The following is a 19,430-nucleotide window of genomic DNA, read 5'->3' on the forward strand; positions in this document are numbered from 1 at the left end:
TAAGGTGTGAAAACTTCCTGGCCCCTCTGGCCAAGCCACCCCAGAGTATCTGTCCTCTTTTCCATATTAATCAGCTAATCCCAGTGCAAAAATGGTGCACAATAAAACATGTCTTTTTGTTTTGGTTTGGTTTGGTCTTTTTCTTTACTATTTACCTGGACAGGACCTAGACCCTAACCCAGTAGGTGTCCTGCATATTGCAATTCTCACTTAGAGAAGCAGGTTCACCTATCCTAGGCAAGGAGCTCTGCAGTGTTCCCATCCGCAGGGGCTGCTGGAGCCAAACCACCAGGCTGTCACCAGAGGGAGCTGCAGCAAGAACAAAGGCTCGTATGTTGTCCTTTGGCACACACAACACAGTCCACATGCCTTTTTTGAATTAGGTTTTTTATTAGACGAACATGGGTTTAATATATAACGTGTACACGGCCTATGATGCAACATGCTCCCTCTCCCACTGAGTTACAAAACACGGATGCCATGAAGGTGGACAACAACTCTGCGTTTGTGACCTCACGGGATGTGACAGAGGACCAGGAATAGAAGCTTTGCACATAGGTGGGTCTAAGCAGGACAGGATGAAGCACATTAGGAAGAGGTAAAGAATAGGAAGAAGAGAGTAAGCCGGATCTGCCCTGGCTGAAGGACTGCTCTCAAAAAGCTGTTCTCCATTTCCCCTCTCAAATTCCTTAGGGAGCAAGAGGATGGTGGCTAGGCCATGATGCAGCTGGAGTCCCATGGAGAGCAGCATTGTGTGGTTGCACACACGCACTGCCAGCCAAGGGCCCCTGTGAGCACCCTCCTCCTCCCGCTGCTTGTGCCAGGATCTAGTGAAGTCAGTGGGCAAGCCACTGAAGACTAATGGGATTTGGCACTTTCCTGGTGATGACCCGCTCTTGCACTCCTGTGAAGTGCCACAAGGTACTGCCTACATCTCAGGGTCCTACTTCTGAATCATGGTATTCCCAGAATTGGACTCCCCAAGTAAACGGCCTGATGGGGAGACAGGGCAGGGAAGAGATCCAAGAAATCCATTGAAAGCTTGGTAGCTCCACTTCATTTCAGTGATAGCACTTGGGCTGCTCAACCCTCGAATCAGATAGTTATTTTAAAGCGTAAACATGAATTTAGGGGCTTTACTCCACGTCCACTTCCCTTGGAAGGTTTGATTCAAGACAGTCAACAAAAAGGAAAAGGAAAGAAAAATACAAAAAGCCACACTAACATAAATCCAGAGTCCAGCAGACTCATCAAAAACTGTTTCAGCCTTACAAAGCATGTGTCTTTTGACTCAGGCCTCAAAATCAATGCACTGTATTATTAAAAAATAGCAATATAGAAACTACCCCTTTCTTAGTTCAAAGTTTAAGCACATGTAAGAAGACCCTACAGAAACAGTCCTCTTTCCGGCAAGGCACTATCCAGTAGTGTGTGGCACAAACAAAAACACCGCTGTCAAAGCCACTGATACAGTGAACGTGTGCGTGCACGTCAGCCCACACAGCAACTTCAGCTAGGTACAAAGGTTTACAGATTAATTCACACTACTCTCCCTTTTAAAAACACAGGGTAGATACAAGTATTAGCTAAAAACAGGGATCATTTGGTTCTCATATGCATATGCAAGTATTTTAAACAGAATAAAGAATTTGTTATTCCTTTCAATAAATGGCTCTATTTTCCACAGACCTTGTCAGTTACTTGATAGCTACATTTCATTATTACAAAACTGGTTTAAAAAATCCCACATCATCTTGTGTAACAAACTAGAACTCTACTTGCTTTAATTACAAAAATAAGGCTGTCACGCAACAGACCAAATTCACATTCAAGCAACGTATATATATTTTTTTTTCCCTTCTAAACTAGCCACTTGAAATTCAAATGCTCTAAGGGACTTACACTGCCAATCCATGCAAGCAAGCACGATACCTTTGGAGCTAGTGTTGTCCTCCACACAACTGATTATGCCCACACGCGTGCTCTAGAATAAGCTAGGTTTACCTACCTACCTCTCCACTGAACAGAAAGATTCTATTCTACAATTATCAAAATTCAAGAGGAGTTTTGTGAAACTAATTTAATCCCTGGAGAAATCGGCGTGGTTTTGCCTTCACATCAGTAAACCTGGGATTTTGCCCAGGATTACTCGTGCGTGTATACTTATACACTTACGTAAGCCTTTCGAAACTGGGACTTCAGGCAGTTCTCAAAGTTTACAACATATCAAGTACATGATAAATCCAGGATGGCTTCTCTGTAATCAACTGTATAATTATGTAAAATTATATCTATATTCATTTGAAAATATACATATTTTTCTTTAAGTTTTTTTTTAGGAATAGTTATATTGAACTAGGCGAAGATAACAACATACAGCTCCACCCCATGTCACATTCCCTTCCTATAATGAGCTTCAAGTCTCATTAAAATATGGGACCAGTGACAAGAACATCACAATACCTTCCCACAGACAACATAATTCTTTAAAATGCACATGCATACAAATATATATTTACATATATGTATATGCATGTTATCAAATCCCATTCAGGATTCCTGTAGACAAGGTGCTGCAGCTAAGATTTTGACTAGTAAATACAACCGTGGACTTAAATTCTGTGTGTGCTTCATCTAACCTTTTAACTGAGTAGAGGAGGCACCAGAGGATCCAAAGAGGAACTGATTTATGGATGGACTCCTTTAATATATCATTTTTTAAAGTTTTCTTGCCTTTGTACTAGAGGGAAAAGCCACACAACTGTAAGCAGTTTGTAGCTGAGACAACACGAACAAGAAGGTAACCTGTTCTTTACTGTAGCAACTGGTAGTCATGAACATCGTTCATGTAATGAACTGTAGTCGTAAGCTGTTGTCCAGAATCTGACAGGATACAGTTCTCCTATTGCTCAGCATCTTCAGCAGGGACCTGGATGATGACCTAGTCGGCACCCTTAGCAAGTCTATGAATGACACCTGAACCTGGTTCCGTGGTTGGTAGAGCTGCCAGAGCTTCAGTCCAGTGGCATCTAAATAACCTTGAGGACTGGGCTAACAGAAACCTCATGAAGTTTGCTAAAGACAGGTAGAAATTTCTGCCTTGGGGGTGATGAAGCATCAGTATGGGCTGGGGAGCAACTGACAGAGTAATACTCCTGCTACAGGGACCTGGGGATTTTAGTGAATGCCAGGTTGATCATGAGACAGCAACGTACTCACTGCAGATAGGGGAAAGCATGCAGTGCGCTACTTCAGAAGTGTGGCCTGCAGGCTGAGGAAAGTTGTTATCCCCCTGGCCACATCTGTAATATTGGTTTGGGACCTTCTCTCAGCTCAAGAAGGATGTGAACAAACTGGAAAGAATGGCCTTCCACCAAAGCACAGCAGCCAGGGGCCTAAAGCACGCAGCCTGTGAAGAGGGGCTGCGGAAGACAGTTTTGTTTAGTTTCGTAAGAAGAAGGCTGATGGATGATCTAATGGTAGCCTATGACTAATTTGAGATACAAAAAGGTTGGTGCCATCTCTTCCTGTGAGTGTCAGAAAACATAGCAAAGGCAACTGCCACAAATTACAGCCTCGGAGCTGGACATTAAGAGGAAGTTTTCAGTAGGAAAGTGATGCAGCACTGGCACAGGTTACCTAGTGGATTACGAGGTCTTCATCATTGGGTATTTTTAACACTCTGCTAGACAAACAAGTATCTGATCTGAGCTAGTGTTGGTGTTATCCTGGATTTTGACAGTGCTGGACCAGATGACCTCCAGCTGTCCCTTCCAACTAACACGTCTCAGATGCCATGGCTACTGATTTTAACAGAACATGTCAAATATTTGTTGCACAGGCAGTGTTGCTTTCTGACACTTTTTACGAGTTTGGCTTCCTTCAAGCCACACAGTCTGAGTAATGCTGTGATTGCAAAGAAGCTTTCTCACATAATGGTTGTCTTTTTTTACCCAAAGACATAAGGACATTTATTGGAATGGCACTACCCTGTCATTATGAAATCACTTCAGTAAAAGCTACATTACAGCATAGCTGTTATTTTCATAGCCAGACTTGATTCAAAATGCATAATGCAGTTTGACTTCTGTCTAAAATGCATTTTGGAATGGTTATTGGCAAGTCTCGAGCCTAAGTTCTACTATATGCATCAATGCAGTCCCACTGGAACAATCTCCATGTCCTTTATTTGACTCCTGCTCCTCATCTGCACTGACCAATGTGGCTTCATCCAGCAGAGCACACACTTAGCTTTCTCACTGTCTTTGAGGCACCTCCACATTTCCACACCTGGGGATAACAGCTAGGTGAGTTAGGTGTGCTCTTGTTCCATGATAGAGTTTAACCACCCATGGGGCTGAGCCCTGGCTTTGAAAGTACCTCCTGACTCTCATGTGGCTAATAGTGGAGCTGTGTGTTATTGAAAGTAAACTCAAGGATTTGGCAAAATTTCATTTTAAGACTGTCCAACTATAGAGCTCCAACTTTGGATGTTAAGTTTTCTCAGTTAAGAGATAACTTAATATTATCATTAGCTACGAGATCTCTTCTTCTGAACTACTCAGTATTTTCCATCAAGTGTTTCCCCGCACATTTCACCTTCACTTGGAACCATGTCAAAATATTTCACTTTGGCACCTTCTCCATAATAACAACTGGTTTTGAACAGTCAGTCGCAATGTGCATCATTAAACAAATTGAGTTTTCAAGAACAAGGTTAGCAGCCCATATCTCTTACAATAAACATGATCTAGCATAAACATCACAATAAATAAATGTAGAGCAAAAATACAGCAGTTATTGGCTTACACGGAGATCTTAAGATTGACAATTTTTACCTTCTGGATCATAACCAGCACAAACATTCTAATAATCACCAGCATTTTAACTATCATGAGGAGCTAACTTCAACTACAGTAGTTGGAAGAATTAAAAAAGGTAAGGAATTTGACTACATAAGTATATCCATGAACAACAGAAGCCTTACACTTCCACTCCTTATTCTCAAACACAGGTGTCTGTTAGAATATCAGTGCCAGTTGCAAAAGCAATCCAAAGACAAAAGTGAAACATCAACAGTGAGTATTTTAAAAAAGGAAGATGAGTAGCCCAGCCTTCATGCTGTTTCATATGTGTTATTCACTCCAGATTGTTGGGGAGCACTGTCTTATGGCAAGCAGACTACTACTAATGATGTATGTTTGCTCTATCACAGTGATCCATTGGGGAAGCTGTTGTGTGCTGAAGAACAGGGTCATTCATCCAGGAGATGTGCTTATCGATACTTCAGATAGGCTTCCTATGGTTCTGACTCCTATTTGAAAGAAAAGAGGAAAAGAAAAAGATCATTAGTGCTTCTCTCCCATGTCTGTGACCTTTGCATGTAAGGTGCCCCTAACCCTGGTCCTAACACAGCAGCTGGGGATTCATCACTCTGAAGTACTACCAGACTGATCTGGTCAAGTTTATAGAGACATTCCTCCATGTCTAGAACAGGTAGGAATAGAGCTGCATAGAAGCTGTTTCTGATTGCAGTAGGACATCAGCTTTTTCTTAGGACTAGTTCTTCAAGCTACAAAGCGAGGCAGGCTGTCAAAATAACCTGCTTCTGCAGCGCCTGCTGAGGTTCCCTCCCACCCCTGTCCCTCATGGAGTCCAGAAATAAATGAATTCCTGGCAGAAAAGGAACTCTATACAAGAGCTACCTTCCGGGCCTGAGGCAGTACTACTACCAAACACAGCTATATCTACAGTAGTCAAGGGAAGAAAAATCCTCCCCTATGTGTCTGATCTACTGTCAAAAGGTGCATCATACAGTCTCTTTGAATAAGTGTCCAGGCTTCCATATGGCAATAAAATCTCCTCTGTTATACTGCCCTCAACAGAAAGATGTTATCTGGCTTTGTGTCCTGACCTTTGTATATGTATTTGTTAAAACTGAACTCTTTTCCAAAAAGCTGATGTAACTCCTGACTGCTTCAGCATTTCAGCATTTTTTAAAAGATGCATTAATGCCTCATGAGTAAATGGTCTAGTTGAGCCATTATGCCAGGCTGGCCCTGTAAAATGATGTTTTGATGGCATGATCTGCAGATATTCCAGTGATTAAGATCCTAGTTCTGTCTCCTGTAATAATTAAGTCAGTTGCTTTGAACTTAGACTGATAATGTGAAGGAGAATGTATTCTTTAAAATTCATTTATCTGCTATCTCAGATTAACTCCCCTGTACATGCTTGGTTTCATTTAAAATGCTTTGCTTTTCATGGCAACTGCTTCAATTACCTTGTTAGCATGAAGCTGATGTGGACAAGGTATAGATCAGGACAGTTGCACATCAAATGCAGAGTTCTTTCGGTTCAAAGAAAATTCAATCTCACTTTATTTCAAAAATTCCATGAGAAATCTACACTGACCTTTGATGCCAAAGTAGGTTTCAGTCCAAGGAAGGAGAAGACAGTGTTGCTCTCCTTTGATTCAAAAAATCCATCGTAATCCTAGAGAGGAAAAAAAAAAAAGATGAGTCAATATTTGTATTCATGTTTTCCTGATTATCTTACCACACCATGCATTAGTTGAAAGAGTGATAATGCTCAGGAAAATACTGACACCTACCCATATTCTCCTATGCAAATCTAAAAGCTATTCTAAACTGCAGTATCACCAACCACAATGGCAAAGAAAACCACATAAATTCTCTAGCTACACCACCTTTCACTACTTTATTTGACAGGAAAATACAAATGTGAACTTGCATTAAAAGGAAATCTATTCTGGGTATATCTTATAGGTATTCAAGTGCCTAACAACACAAATAAGTTTCTGACTGTGTTTGCAGTTTGCATTTTAGCAAACAAAATACTTCCTAACATGAAAACCTCCAAGAAGTCCTAAGGCAGGTGAACTCCTTACTTCTTCTGTGGTGTGGAACAGAGATTTCATCATCTTTGTATCCTTTGAAATCAGCAATCATATCTCAGCCTTGGAAAACCATATAGTTAAATATAAAATGTTACCATAAAGAAACTCATTGTATAGGAAGATAAAAACCAAGCTTCATTAACAAGTTTCTTTTAGATTTCATCTGCTTAAGATCAGGTTCTGATCTCAAAGTGTTACTACTACTGCTTTTACTGATTTGTTTATTGCATTGGACACCTGTTACTCTTCTATCATAAGATGAGCTGACAATATTCAGTTTTCAAGGGAAAAAGAGAAAACCAGAGCAGTTTAGCAAATGGACTTAGCGTATGGCAAGAAGCCAAGAAGTTTTAGGCTCTCTTCATGGTTTGGCAAAGATTTCCTGTATGACCAGTAGCAAACAATAAAGTGCCCAGTTCAGACTCTTTTCCTCCACCACATAACTGCAGAACGGAAATATTAATCCTTATTTAACCACTTCTGACATGTAAAATACTCTGTAAATGTCAGGAAATTTCAGGTATGTGCTCATCACTACATAGTAATTATCTCTAAATATCTAAGATTAGTAGTTATGCTTAACTTGAAAGCATTCAACAAGAAAAATGCCTTCAAATATTGACTGTTACAGAATAGTAACAGGCAGCCCTGGTGCCTCCACATGCTTTCCGTTTGTGTAACAGTCATTCCTAATGCACCTGACCCCCAAAGTTAGCACTTCTTTGGCTCCTAAGCTCTCATCTCATACTTTTTGAGAGCTCATCTCATTGTTACAGTTTCAGGTGCTTTCCGCTCAATTTTTCCCCAGCAGCAGCTGCTTTGCCCACTTGTCACTTTCCACTCCCACCTTCTCTTGAACCTGTAACTTCACAACCTACCCCACAATCACAGGGTTGCTCTAATTGAAAAGCAGAGATCTTTCTCTGACCTGGCTATTCTTGAAGGCTGTCATAGGATATGCAAAGATTAGGAACCTTTTTCTTTCTTCCAACCAGAGTTTACTCATGCCTAGCCAATGTCCACTTGTGGTTACATGTTGGCTTCTCAGATCCTAAGCAAGAAACAAAAGTGGTCTGGGCAAGCATTCTGCTTTCCAGTATTTCTCTGGGTCTTCACAATGCAGTATGAATCCCTGAATAGTCTTTCATCCCACTTGCCTGACCCAGTTACAAGATATGCCACGTTATATCCTTGCAGAAGGATGGTTGGTATTTTGTGAAATAACTTTGTAAGGAAAGTGTGTGCTTGCAGATGAAGGCTTTACTTCTCTTTGTTCTCTTTTTTTTCTCTCCACCAACATAAAATAAAAGATTGTTTGGACAGAAAACACATAGCCAACATAGCAAAGATACCTCCCACAAGATCCATGACCATCCTCCAGATGTGCAGAATTTCTCTTAAAACCTTTATGGTGCACTAGCCAAAGATGCTTTACTAGCATTTCCATAATGATACACTGCTGTACCAATGTGTACACAACTATCCTAGCAAAGTGATGCTTTACGGTTCCATAATCATTCAAATACCCTCACCCCAGGAAAAGCAGAGCAGCACAGAGACAGTTTCCCAGCCTACCCCTCTTTAATATGAGCATCAGCTCTGAAAGACACAGAGAGGCCAGCAGGACTGTATGGTGGTCATCAGGCCTCAGACATACTAGCTGACATAAGTAGAAAGAGTAAACCTTCTTATGATGGCTTTTTGTCGTCGTCTTCTTAAAACATGGCATAGTGCTGTGCTATAGACTAGGGCAATAAGTCAGTATTCCAGGACTAAGCTTTCTGTCTACTGATCCTTTCAGCTTTCATACACATATATATCTATATATATACAGAGAGAGAGTGCACACACATTTCTTCTGTGTGGTTTTCAGTTCCATGGTTGTCTCCATCTGCGATACATCATTTCCAATGAATACCATCTACTCACTCCACTCTATGAGAAGAGCCAAGTTTATTTGCTTTCACTGACAGGGGGATGAAATATTTCAAGGAATAAAACAGTTCTGGTACAAAGGAAGGCAGAATCTCCTGCAATGATCAGCATCATAGACTGGAAAACAGACTTTGCAGACAGATGCTGCTTATCATTATGAGCACAGAACTACCACCATTACTGTTTAAAATGCTAACATGTGAAAAAATCAGACAGTTTTAAGTTTCCTCACTGTTAATTTTAGGTATGGTCTGTTCTACCTAACTTTGAAATTAAACATATAATTAAACAGAGGAAATAGTCACTTTTACATCAATTTAAAAAATCATAAACAGTGATGAACTGATGCTAATTTCCTAATTAACATAAACTTACAATTAATAGCCAGAAAGTAAATCCATATAAAATAGACAGATGTCACAACTAAGCCATGGCATAAGCTGAAACAGTACTGAAAGCAACCCCAACAATGCCATGAGTTAAAAAGGGACAATGTAATGATTGAATTCCTAGAGGAGTAGTAATAATACTGAAGCTCTGCAGAAGGATGTTTGATTAAGCCCTTAACCTCTATAAACAAGACTTGAAAAACTGCACATATGGTGTTAAACCTGAAAAAGATCCAGCCTGATTCTGCTAAAGCAGATGAAAAGCCATGAGGGACAGAAGCTATATAAGCTAACACATGTGAAGGTGGCATGTGATCTAACTGAGAAATAACCTTAATTTTCTCCACTGGGTTCATCTGCAAGTGAGTCATACTGTCTCTGGAGCTGAAGGTAGAGGAGCAGTGGATGAGTACTACCCACAACGAGAACAACAACAGCACCCCCCTTTAATATCAGGGCAGGTTAAATTGCCTTAAGCTGCGCATTACAGCCCTGTAAACTACTGGCAGCCAACCTGCGGGCAGGCAGCTATTGTGAGCATTTCTGCAGCAGCTTGGCACAAGGCAGACATCAGTCTCATTCCCCACCAGGAGCACCCCTTCCTCCTAAGCACACAGGCAGTTTTCATGAACCCTCAGACACCTCTCTGTCTCAGTGCTTTGTCCAAGGAAAGCTCTTTGGTTTTTTGGGTGAGTGGTCTTCTCTCTTTTCAAGTTCTGGGGTTCTCCTGATGAGTCTTAATCCCAGAACTTCAATTAGCTCTAAACCAGCACTACTCTAAATCCATGGTTTTTTCACTCTTTGTTAGTAAATTTGAAAGAAAAACAGAGCAGGGAAGAATTCACAGCCTGAAAATGTCGTAAGAAATAATGCTGCATTCCTATCTCTGACAAAGACTTTGCGACTCTGCTAATCCACCAGTATCTGCTAATATGTGTTACTTAACCTCTGTAAAGTAATTTAAGACTTTCTAATCTTAAAAAGCTTTCTGAAAGTGCTAGTTGTAAATTTTTACCTCCAGGAGTACCCAGGACTGATTTAGTATGGGTTTTTTTCACATTTTTACTGATTATCAAACCTGGATTCACTTACTGAAAAAAATCGTGAAGGTTACACAGTGAGCTAAAATAAGGAGATGTATGTTTGAAAGAGCACAAAACCCAGCTGACTGATTCGTTTGAAAGGAGCAGAATATTTATAACCACAACAGGTTATCCATAGAAGCAATTCCCTGATGTTTTGAAACATCTGCATTGCAAAACATATCAAAATGCTACTGACACTTTCTTACTTTCATGGGGAACAGGGGGAAGAAGCACCATGATTTTAGATAAAGCAGCAGTAAAATTTTGAATAGGAGAATTTTCCTACTAATCTTTGCAATGAAAACACATGATCTCAAAATATTCACGTGGGAAAAAAATGTTATAAAAATGCATAATAGTCCTATAAAAGGTGAAAGAAATAACTTTAATAGGGTAGTTTCTTAAGAGATTTTTGAGAAGCATAATCTCAGGGAACACGATCTCAAGGATTCAGCGGTTGTGCTTTGGCATGAGGTAGGAGTTCAGAGTGGGCATCCCTGGCTTTCCTGGTAATACAGACGAGATAACAGATGTTCCAAAAACATCCTGCCTTTGACGTTACTTTTATAAGGAGAGAAAGTCTGTGCAGATTTGGATGACATGTAAAGACACTAAATCCATGGGTGAGGACATGAAAATTCTTGTCTCACATAAAGAATATCCCACTGCTATCAGCAGTAGATGCAGAGGCTCAAGAAGGAAAATGGTGCCAAGCTCAGTGGAAGCTGAGAGCTTTGTACACAGTCAAGAACCCAACTTGGTTGCAAGCCAATGGGTTCCACTTGGGAAAACTCTGTGGGACACTCTGCCTCCCACAGAGCAAGGACACCACCATCTGCTAGTTTTGGCAAGGCAGTGGTTCCCTGTTTCTGCACCAGGCTTCACCAGCAGTAGCAAGCTACTACAATCCCTCTGTCCCTGTCCCAAGCAGCCAGCGGGCACTGTGGCTTTGCTGGGATCAACTGAGGAGTGCTGTCTCGCCCGTGTGCAAGGAAGTGGCTCCCACTGAGGCCCTGGAGGCATTCAGAAAGCAGCTGTTAACCTAAATATACACAAGCACAGCAAACTGCCACCCACTGCCCTGCTTCAAAAGGCAACTATGTGCACAAATATAATTTTGACCATACAACTTTGAATGCTGATCCTTGGTGCTTTCCAGAGCTGCTCATTAGACATCATTAACAGACAAAATTCTGGCAACATCAGTAGCTGATTAAGGCTACTAAAACTAAGGGGACATAGAGACAGTGGACATAGAGACATAGAGACATCAGTGACACAGAGATGCCCAATCCCTCTGGAGAAGTTGAAAAGCCAGAAATACAGATGATATATCACAAAGACGAAGGTATGAAAGGTTACCAAGAATGAAAAATGCCAGTTAGGAGGAAAAAAATGTATCTCAGGTTGGTTTGATGGGATAGAGAACTGACAGGAGTATAAATAAAGTAGGTAAAAAGCTATTTCAAGTCAGAAAAGGCTTCTGAACAGGATAACAGGCATCTGACTGCTTCAGGCCTGGCTCCTCACCCTTAAGGTCAATGGCAGCTTGATCACCCACCAAGCAGTGTGAGCAAGATACAGCCCCCCTGTTTTACTACCAGCATTGAAGATACCCTAAAACCTACTGGGGAATGGATTAGCTCTTGCTTTGTTGAAAATAAACAGAGCTAACTGTACTGGTTTCAACAGCTCACCTACAGACAAGCAAAATCTTGCTGGCCTTGCACAGTATAAAGCTCTTCTTTGCTTTCCCTGCTCCTACTGAGTGACTCTAAATCAGGATAGAGAGGCAGGCTGTAGCTGCAAAGGTCTTCAGAAGCAAAGTTTCCCCTGGTAATAATGGGAGGAAGGCTGTGATGCTCACTGCAGTGACAGGATAGTTAGTACTAAATGCAGAGCTCAGTGGGCCCATGGGAGCACATTGCTTAAGAAAGAGCATTAAGAAAGATGCAAAGTGTTTACATGGCCTCAGCAGAAGGCTGAAGCTCACGAAAGAGAAATGCAGTAAGAAATACTAAATACTAGATATCACATTAAAGTGATATTTGTTTCAGTAAAATAACTACAGTCAGGGAAAATACTCAACAGAAGTATTTTATATGCTTGACTTGCTTGTAGTCTTTCCTAGGTACATGCTTATGGCCACTGCTGGGACAACACTGGGCTAGATGGACCTTCAGTCTCACACATGTATACACTTCTATTATCTCAAGGTGTATCTTACACAAAGTTTTAAAATAATCAGCAAAGTTAACTGATATTGTCCACTTAATATGCTGGGAAAAGAAAGAAAGAAAGTGAAAAATAGAACAAAAAAAAGAAAAAAGCCTCACACTTAGATAGCTTTGTTTTCAAAATCTGAATCCTTGCAGTTTATCCTGAAACTGAAAGGTGCCATGGCTGTTTTGCACCTCTTTAAAAACAGATTAATCAAAACCAGAATTCTCTTAATGTCTAGGTTATGCAGAAACCCCAACAGCCATCCACTGCCTAAATGCTACAGTAAACTTAGCAGCTTAGTCTTTGATGTAGTACCCGAGCATTCAGGAAATCTAGACTTAACTCCTCATTATGACACAAATGTCTTACATCCTTCTGGCATTCATGTGGGATTTATGAGAATTCACTCCAGTAGGAAAACTGTTGGTCCTTGAGAATTCTCTTCTCTTTAGAAATTCCATTTCCAGGGTAGCTTCTCCTTCTCAGCAACAACTGCCAAGTTCACAAAGCTCCACTTGGCAGTAGCTGTACCCCAACTGTGATGTGGAGACCTTAAGTGTGCTGTATTCCTGGTGCTGGGGGATGAGATCGTTGTACTGATGTGATTACAGACACTGCCAAATTAATTTATTTGGCTCAGTATTTTGTTAGGCAGGTACACTGAAGCTTGTTTAAACAAATACTGTCACTACTGGGAGAAACTACTTACTGCACACCAAAGTTGAAATTGGCAGTACTACAGATCAGCATAAATAATTATTTGCGCTTCAAGGAACATAACACCAGTGTGGTGGCACTGGGTCAAAGTAAAACATCAACACAAAGCAGATTTTACTTACAATTAGCAATTACACTGTCTACCCCTTACTGCAATGGTGATTGGGATAACATTGTATCTAATGAAGTTTCAAAGACAGTAACTGTGAATAACCTTCCTTCCAGTAAGTTTCTTTAAATGAGCAAGTTGGCTTTGTCTCTGTTTGCTTTTAGTTTGCAACAAGAGAAAGACCAAGCTTGTTAAACAAATCCTTATTGCTTACCACACCAAGAATCAGAAAACCAATCCTTAACACACCAAAAAGCAGAAAAACAAGGAACCCACCCAAATTTAGCTTGCGCTGCTTTTCATACCGATTTTTTAAAATGCAATGATTGTTGAACTTTTAATATACTATTATGATCTCTCCATTCTTATAAAAGGGGCAAAGTAATTGCTCTTACAAGTAATGGGGGGAAACTCATAATTTAGATGCATCAAATCAGCACTTTGCTGCTGAGTTAATACTGTATTCCAGTGAGAATGAGCTATTAGCATCCTTCCTGAAAAGGGCAGCTGAGTGCTCTAGAACAGATGACATTCATTCACTGATGTGATTAGGATTACAGTGGAAAACTCTTATTCAGCACAGCTCTCCTTGGAGAATGACTGTTTGTGCATGTGTGAATCTTTTAAAATATTGTATAAATACACAAAAACATGATCTTGTCTGCACATCACAGGACAATTTAAACATGACAGTTTTCAATTACCCAACTTTCTGGTAAGACCTCTGATCATGATTTTTAAAGAGCTTATACAATTGACTGTACAAAGCAACCTGTTACTCCTCTCCTAAGGGCCAGATGTTTATTTCAGTAATCTCTTTAGTTGTAGGCTTCCAAAAACAAAGGCTTTACTAAAAGGAAGCAGATGTCAGCCACAGCTCTATTCTTTGGACAGTACATGACACACTCAGGCTGAATGTGATGTTTGCCATTCATTCAGCAACCCTGATGGTACACAGGCATCAACTAAGAACCAATATCCCTCAGCTCTAAGACAGAGAGTCCAAGCGCAGAAGGGCTTTCCCCCAGCCTTTTAACTTGGACATGTTGTAAGGCAGCCGTAAGTTTACAAGAGACATGACAACCACATGTTGGTTGGTTTTCATCTTAAAGTGTTTTACTCGTACTAATATTAGGTTTATGGATTTCCCCCTTCCATTTGTTTATTTTACGAATTAGACTCTGACAGAATCATCTTTCAACATTTCCTTTGTTTTCTGTGGATCCTTTGGAGAAGAACAGAAATGGCAAACTACTAAAGAAAGAAGAAAGCCACACTACTTGTTGTTCTCTGACAATAGCCATGGCCTTCTCTAGATATTGTTCCAAAATACTGCTACACCCATATTCTGTGCAGTACTATGTGCCCTTAGAATATTACTGCGACTTAGGAATCTTTTTATCCTTACCTCATATATTCCATATATCATATATACTATATTTCAGTAGAACGGACCCCATATAAAATACTTTAACCAAACTAGTCATGACACCTCTATATTACTATATTTAGGGGAGTCTGCAAACAGAGTAAGGTATCTCCAGAGATGTATCAAATCTTTGTCAGCTATCATCTTTATGTGCTGGGGTGGTTTACAACATACCGTCTAGCTACTTCACTTTGAAACAACTATTCATGAAGTTTAGAATGCAGAGGAAAGTCCAAATAAAAACTGTGGTGCTCAACAGGCATATAGTCTCTCCACTAGCGGGTAAACAGCAGCACTGTAACACATTATGATATCAGTTCTAATTGCTCTGAGGAGGATAAAATTCTTGGATTATCTTATTTTTACCGAGTTGCTGAGTTTCTATGTTTTTAAGCCCTAACACTGGGCAAGCTCACTAGTCTACACTTTGCCTCTGGTACCACACTCCCCTTTATTAAGCACATATCACATGGAACTAAACCTCTTTACCCCAGGACACAGAAAAGCAGTGAAGTGGATGGCAAAAGCATAGGCACGGTTTATAAATTAGAACCATGCAGACCTTGTGAATGGTCTGAACAGTACATTGCCAACATGGAGGAGACACATGGGCAGGGGTTGCTTTCCAGCAGCAGCTCTGCTTTCTACATTTCTTGCTTGAGAAAAGGGCTGTGTAACTGGCCTCAGGCCACTCACATTCAGCCTAGGGTCTGCAGATGCCTGTGAGCCACAAACTACTCCAGTACAACTACAAAAGGAAATTAAGAACAATTTCAAACAAACGGCTTAAATTTGCCATACAGGAAATGATGGGAAAATAATTTTGTCTCGTGGGAAAAATAATTGATCAAGAAAGTTTTGGCATCATCAATCATTAACAACTGTTAATGATCTCTGACTAACTCAGACTAATTTCTATTTAGCGAGATTATTCCTGTTCTAAAGACAGAGCAGACCACCAAGACACTACGTGAGTCGGATGAGACATCTCCAAGGGTGTAGGGAACTGAAAGTAGACTGGCTGAATACCAAATTAGCCCAACTGCGTTAGTTCCTGAAGGAAACACACTACAGCAGGTGTGCTAAGGTGAATTCTGCCAAGTTGCTTGAGGATCTAGAGAGAGAGAGTTCAAGCCCTCTTTGTCTGTAGGCACAAGAATAATGATAAACTCTCCCATAGCAGGCCAGGGCAGAAACTCTGAGGTGGCCTCTATCCAGCTTTCTTAAATCCTCTCTTTTCTCTTCTTTCTCTTATCAGTGGGTTGTTACTGATCTGTTATTTGACACATACAGAAAAGGAGGAATAAAAAATGTGTATGAATCTTTCCAGGATCTTTAAAAAACAACAGAAGAGCCTGATACTTAACAATGCAAAGAAATCAGTGCCACAGTCATTGCCTGCGTGCTGAATAGTTTCTCGAGAACACTGCACCTCTTTCAGCAGCCTATTTTCTTTCTCGTCTATAGGCCTTCACTGTTTTGATGGAGTTGATACCCATATATTAAATTTCAGGGAAGGACAATAAATATCACATATCTCTGTCCCTACTGCTGCCAATAGGCACTCTATCAGGACTTACCCTAACACTCTAAACCATATGAGCAGCTTCCAAGAAAAAAAAGAGAGACAGCCTGCTATGCTATGTAAATATTTTCCCTTCAGCTCAATCTCTCACCTGGAAAGACATTTCCTTTTAATTTGGTTGGCCTAAATTTCAGGCAATATCACATCAGAGGCAGATTTCTGCACATGAAACTGTCACTGTTTCAAAGTGCTATCTTGAAGCATTGTAAGGTTAAAGTTAGGGTGCAGTTTCACTAGGAAGTGGAGATTTCCAATCTTCTGAAAGATCCGGGAGTCACTGTAGATTTCAGAGAAAGCAGAAGAGGGAGGTGTGAGGCACAGATCTGATTTCAGACGTCACTTTTCCAACATCTCTTGCTTTCTGCTTTAAGAGCTCTCCATGTCCAATCTTCTGGCTACTGCAGATCCTGTTTGGATACATGTACCTATGGCTCCTCACCTGCCATGCGAAGAAGCTAGAGCCCTAGATAGGGTCTCAAAATTCCACCACCAAAGCCACATCACCAAAATTTAGGCATTTTAGTGCTTGGCATCATGCTGTAGTCCCATTGTGAATCTGGCCCTGATGTACCAATCTGCAGTAATTTCTCTATCTGTCTGGATTTTCCATGAAAAAGGTAACAGTAACTAATTAGTAAGTAAGGGTGTAATTATTTATTTTTTTAAGTAGTCTTTAACCTGCAGGGTACATAATAGTACTATTATGGATCCTACCCCCAGTACTTTAGAAAAATCTGAATAACTTGCATGCAAAATCACTGATCTGGCTGTGTAAGATAAATTCACAATGGGAGGCAGAGAGGTTTGGATTTTTTCTGTAATCTTGAAAGCAAAGGATTTAGTTAGTGAAAACTTAGTAAACGAACTACAGTCTTCATGTTTTTACTGGGTCCAGCTGGGATGGTGTGAACTTATTTCACAGCAAGCCCTATGGTGCTGTGTTCTCGATATGTGACTAAAACAGCCTTAACACACTAGTGTTTTGGCTGTTGCCAAGCAGTGCTTTGACAACACCAAGGCATTCTCTCTTTCTCACTCAGTTCCCCCCTGCCACCCTCAGAGAGTAGGCTGAGAGTGGGTAAGAGGTTGGGAGGAGACACAGCTGGGACAACTGACCCCAACTGGCCAAAGGAATGTTCTATACCACATAAAATCATGTTCATTAAAAATTGGGGAGTGCTTGTCTTCCAAGGTAGCCACTGCTTGGAGACTGGCTGGGCACCAGTCTGCTTTTGGGAGGTGGTGAGTGATTGCGTTTGCATCACTTGGGTTTTTTCCCCTTCCTTCACTTTTTAAACTGTCTTTATCTCAACTCATGAGTTCTTTTGGTTTTGCTCTTCCTGTTTTCTTCACTGTCCTGCTTGTGGAATGGTGTGGAGCAAGCAGCTGTGTGGTTGTTGGGTGGGGTCATCCCCAACAGTCCTTTCTGGCTTCTGAACAGGGACTCAAAAAGGTTCAAGACAATGACAGGTTTGACCAGAGTGTGCTAGACAGAATTTACAGCTGTTATATCCATGTCCCAGTTTTGTCTGGGATAGAGTTAATTTTCTTCCTAGTAGCTGGTGCAGTGCTGTGTTTCGGCTTTAGTCTGAGAACCATGCTGATAACGCACCCATGTTTTAGTTGTTGCTAAGTAGCACTTACCCTGATCAAGGACTTTTCAGTCTCTCATGCTCTGCCAGCGAGGAGGGGCACGAGAAGTCAGGAGAGAGCAGAGACAGGACACCTGATCCAAACTGGCCAAAAGGGGTGTTCCGTACCACAGCACATCATGCCCAGTATAGAAACTGGAGGGAGTTACCCGGAAGGCCCAGATCACTGCTCGGGTCGGGCTGGGTGGCGGTTGGCCGGTGGTGAGCAATTGTATTGTGCATCACTTGGGGTTTTGTTAATTGGGTTTTCATTATCATTATACATTACACAGTTTATTAAATATAATAATCAATGATAATTAATAGTTCTTATATTTTACTTTATTTCAATTATTAAACTGTTCTCAACCCATTATTTTTACCTTTTTGCCTGATTCTCCTCCCCATCCCACTGCAGGGGGGTAGCAAGAGCAAGCAAGCAACTGCATGGTACTTAGTTGCTAGCTGGGGTTAAACCACAACAACCTGTTTAGCTGTTATTTGGCAGGCTGTTACTTTGTGTTGCTGGTCATGATGTTGACTCGCTTGTTCTTGATGCTGATTTGTTTTTTCCCTCAGTTGCTCTGTTGCTTGCTCCTTTTCTTTCTGTACATCAAACTTGAGAGCTCTTTAATGGCTGTTATCAGCTTTTGCTGTTTGCTGTGTTGCTTATCACTTTCTTTTGCTTTGCCTGGGAGAGCCATGATAAAAGCATTGGCCTTGAGCCTAGTGTGCTATTTGGCCCCTGCACTGCTGTCACCCCAGTACTCTGGGAACCACGTTGTGAAGACAATTAGCAATTACACCTTTCTCCTCCAGGACCCACTTAGTGGAGGAAATGAAGAATGGCATCTTCCTCTTCTCCAGGACAGAAGTTTCCACCCTTGCTGCAATGGCCCTTCAGTTTCTTTAACATCCCAGTTTACCCAGAAGGTTGTATTGGCGTTTGCACCAACATTGATATTGGCTTTTCTTAAGGCTGACCAAATATTCACTGAGGCAACCAATTCCTGGGTGGCAAAGAATGTGGGAGAGTTTGGGCAGGTGCCTAGAGCAGTTTTCATCTCCAGAGGTTTGGGACTTCACTCCAGAAGACGTGGAATCCTTTTGAATTGACAGACCACTTGAAGGAAAGATGCCTTACATATACCATAAAGACACCAGCACTGTGCTGGGGCCTGCCATAGGCCTATGGCTGTGCTTAAAGGAACAAGAGGGTCTTTGGATCTGACAACAAATAAACAGACACTGTGAGGGTCTTTGAATCTGGGAACGCACAAACAGACATTGTGGACAAATCAGAAATCCAACCCTCAACTACAACAGTTGTTCCTGCAGTCAAGAAGAAAAACCAGAAGCATAGATTGACCCATTTAGCAAAGGAGATAGAAGCTTCTCCTGGGGGAGA

At 41.1% G+C, this 19,430-nt stretch overlaps 1 protein-coding gene across 1 annotated transcript in view; it reads right to left on the reverse strand.

The window, feature by feature from the left end:
- Positions 1-368: 368 nt before the first annotated feature.
- The window catches only part of SH3BGRL2 (SH3 domain binding glutamate rich protein like 2), a 45,797-nt gene continuing 26,735 nt past the window's right edge, over positions 369-19,430 (reverse strand). The window contains exons 3-4 of the mRNA XM_030489962.1: positions 6,415-6,495; positions 369-5,314 (exon numbers count right to left, since the gene is read on the reverse strand). Of these exons, the coding sequence (XP_030345822.1) occupies positions 5,300-5,314; positions 6,415-6,495 (96 nt within the window). The 3' untranslated portion in view covers positions 369-5,299. The remainder of the gene's footprint in view (positions 5,315-6,414; positions 6,496-19,430) is intronic.

Source organism: Strigops habroptila, chromosome 6 (genome assembly GCF_004027225.2).
Source record: "Strigops habroptila isolate Jane chromosome 6, bStrHab1.2.pri, whole genome shotgun sequence".
Taxonomy (NCBI): domain Eukaryota; kingdom Metazoa; phylum Chordata; class Aves; order Psittaciformes; family Psittacidae; genus Strigops; species Strigops habroptila.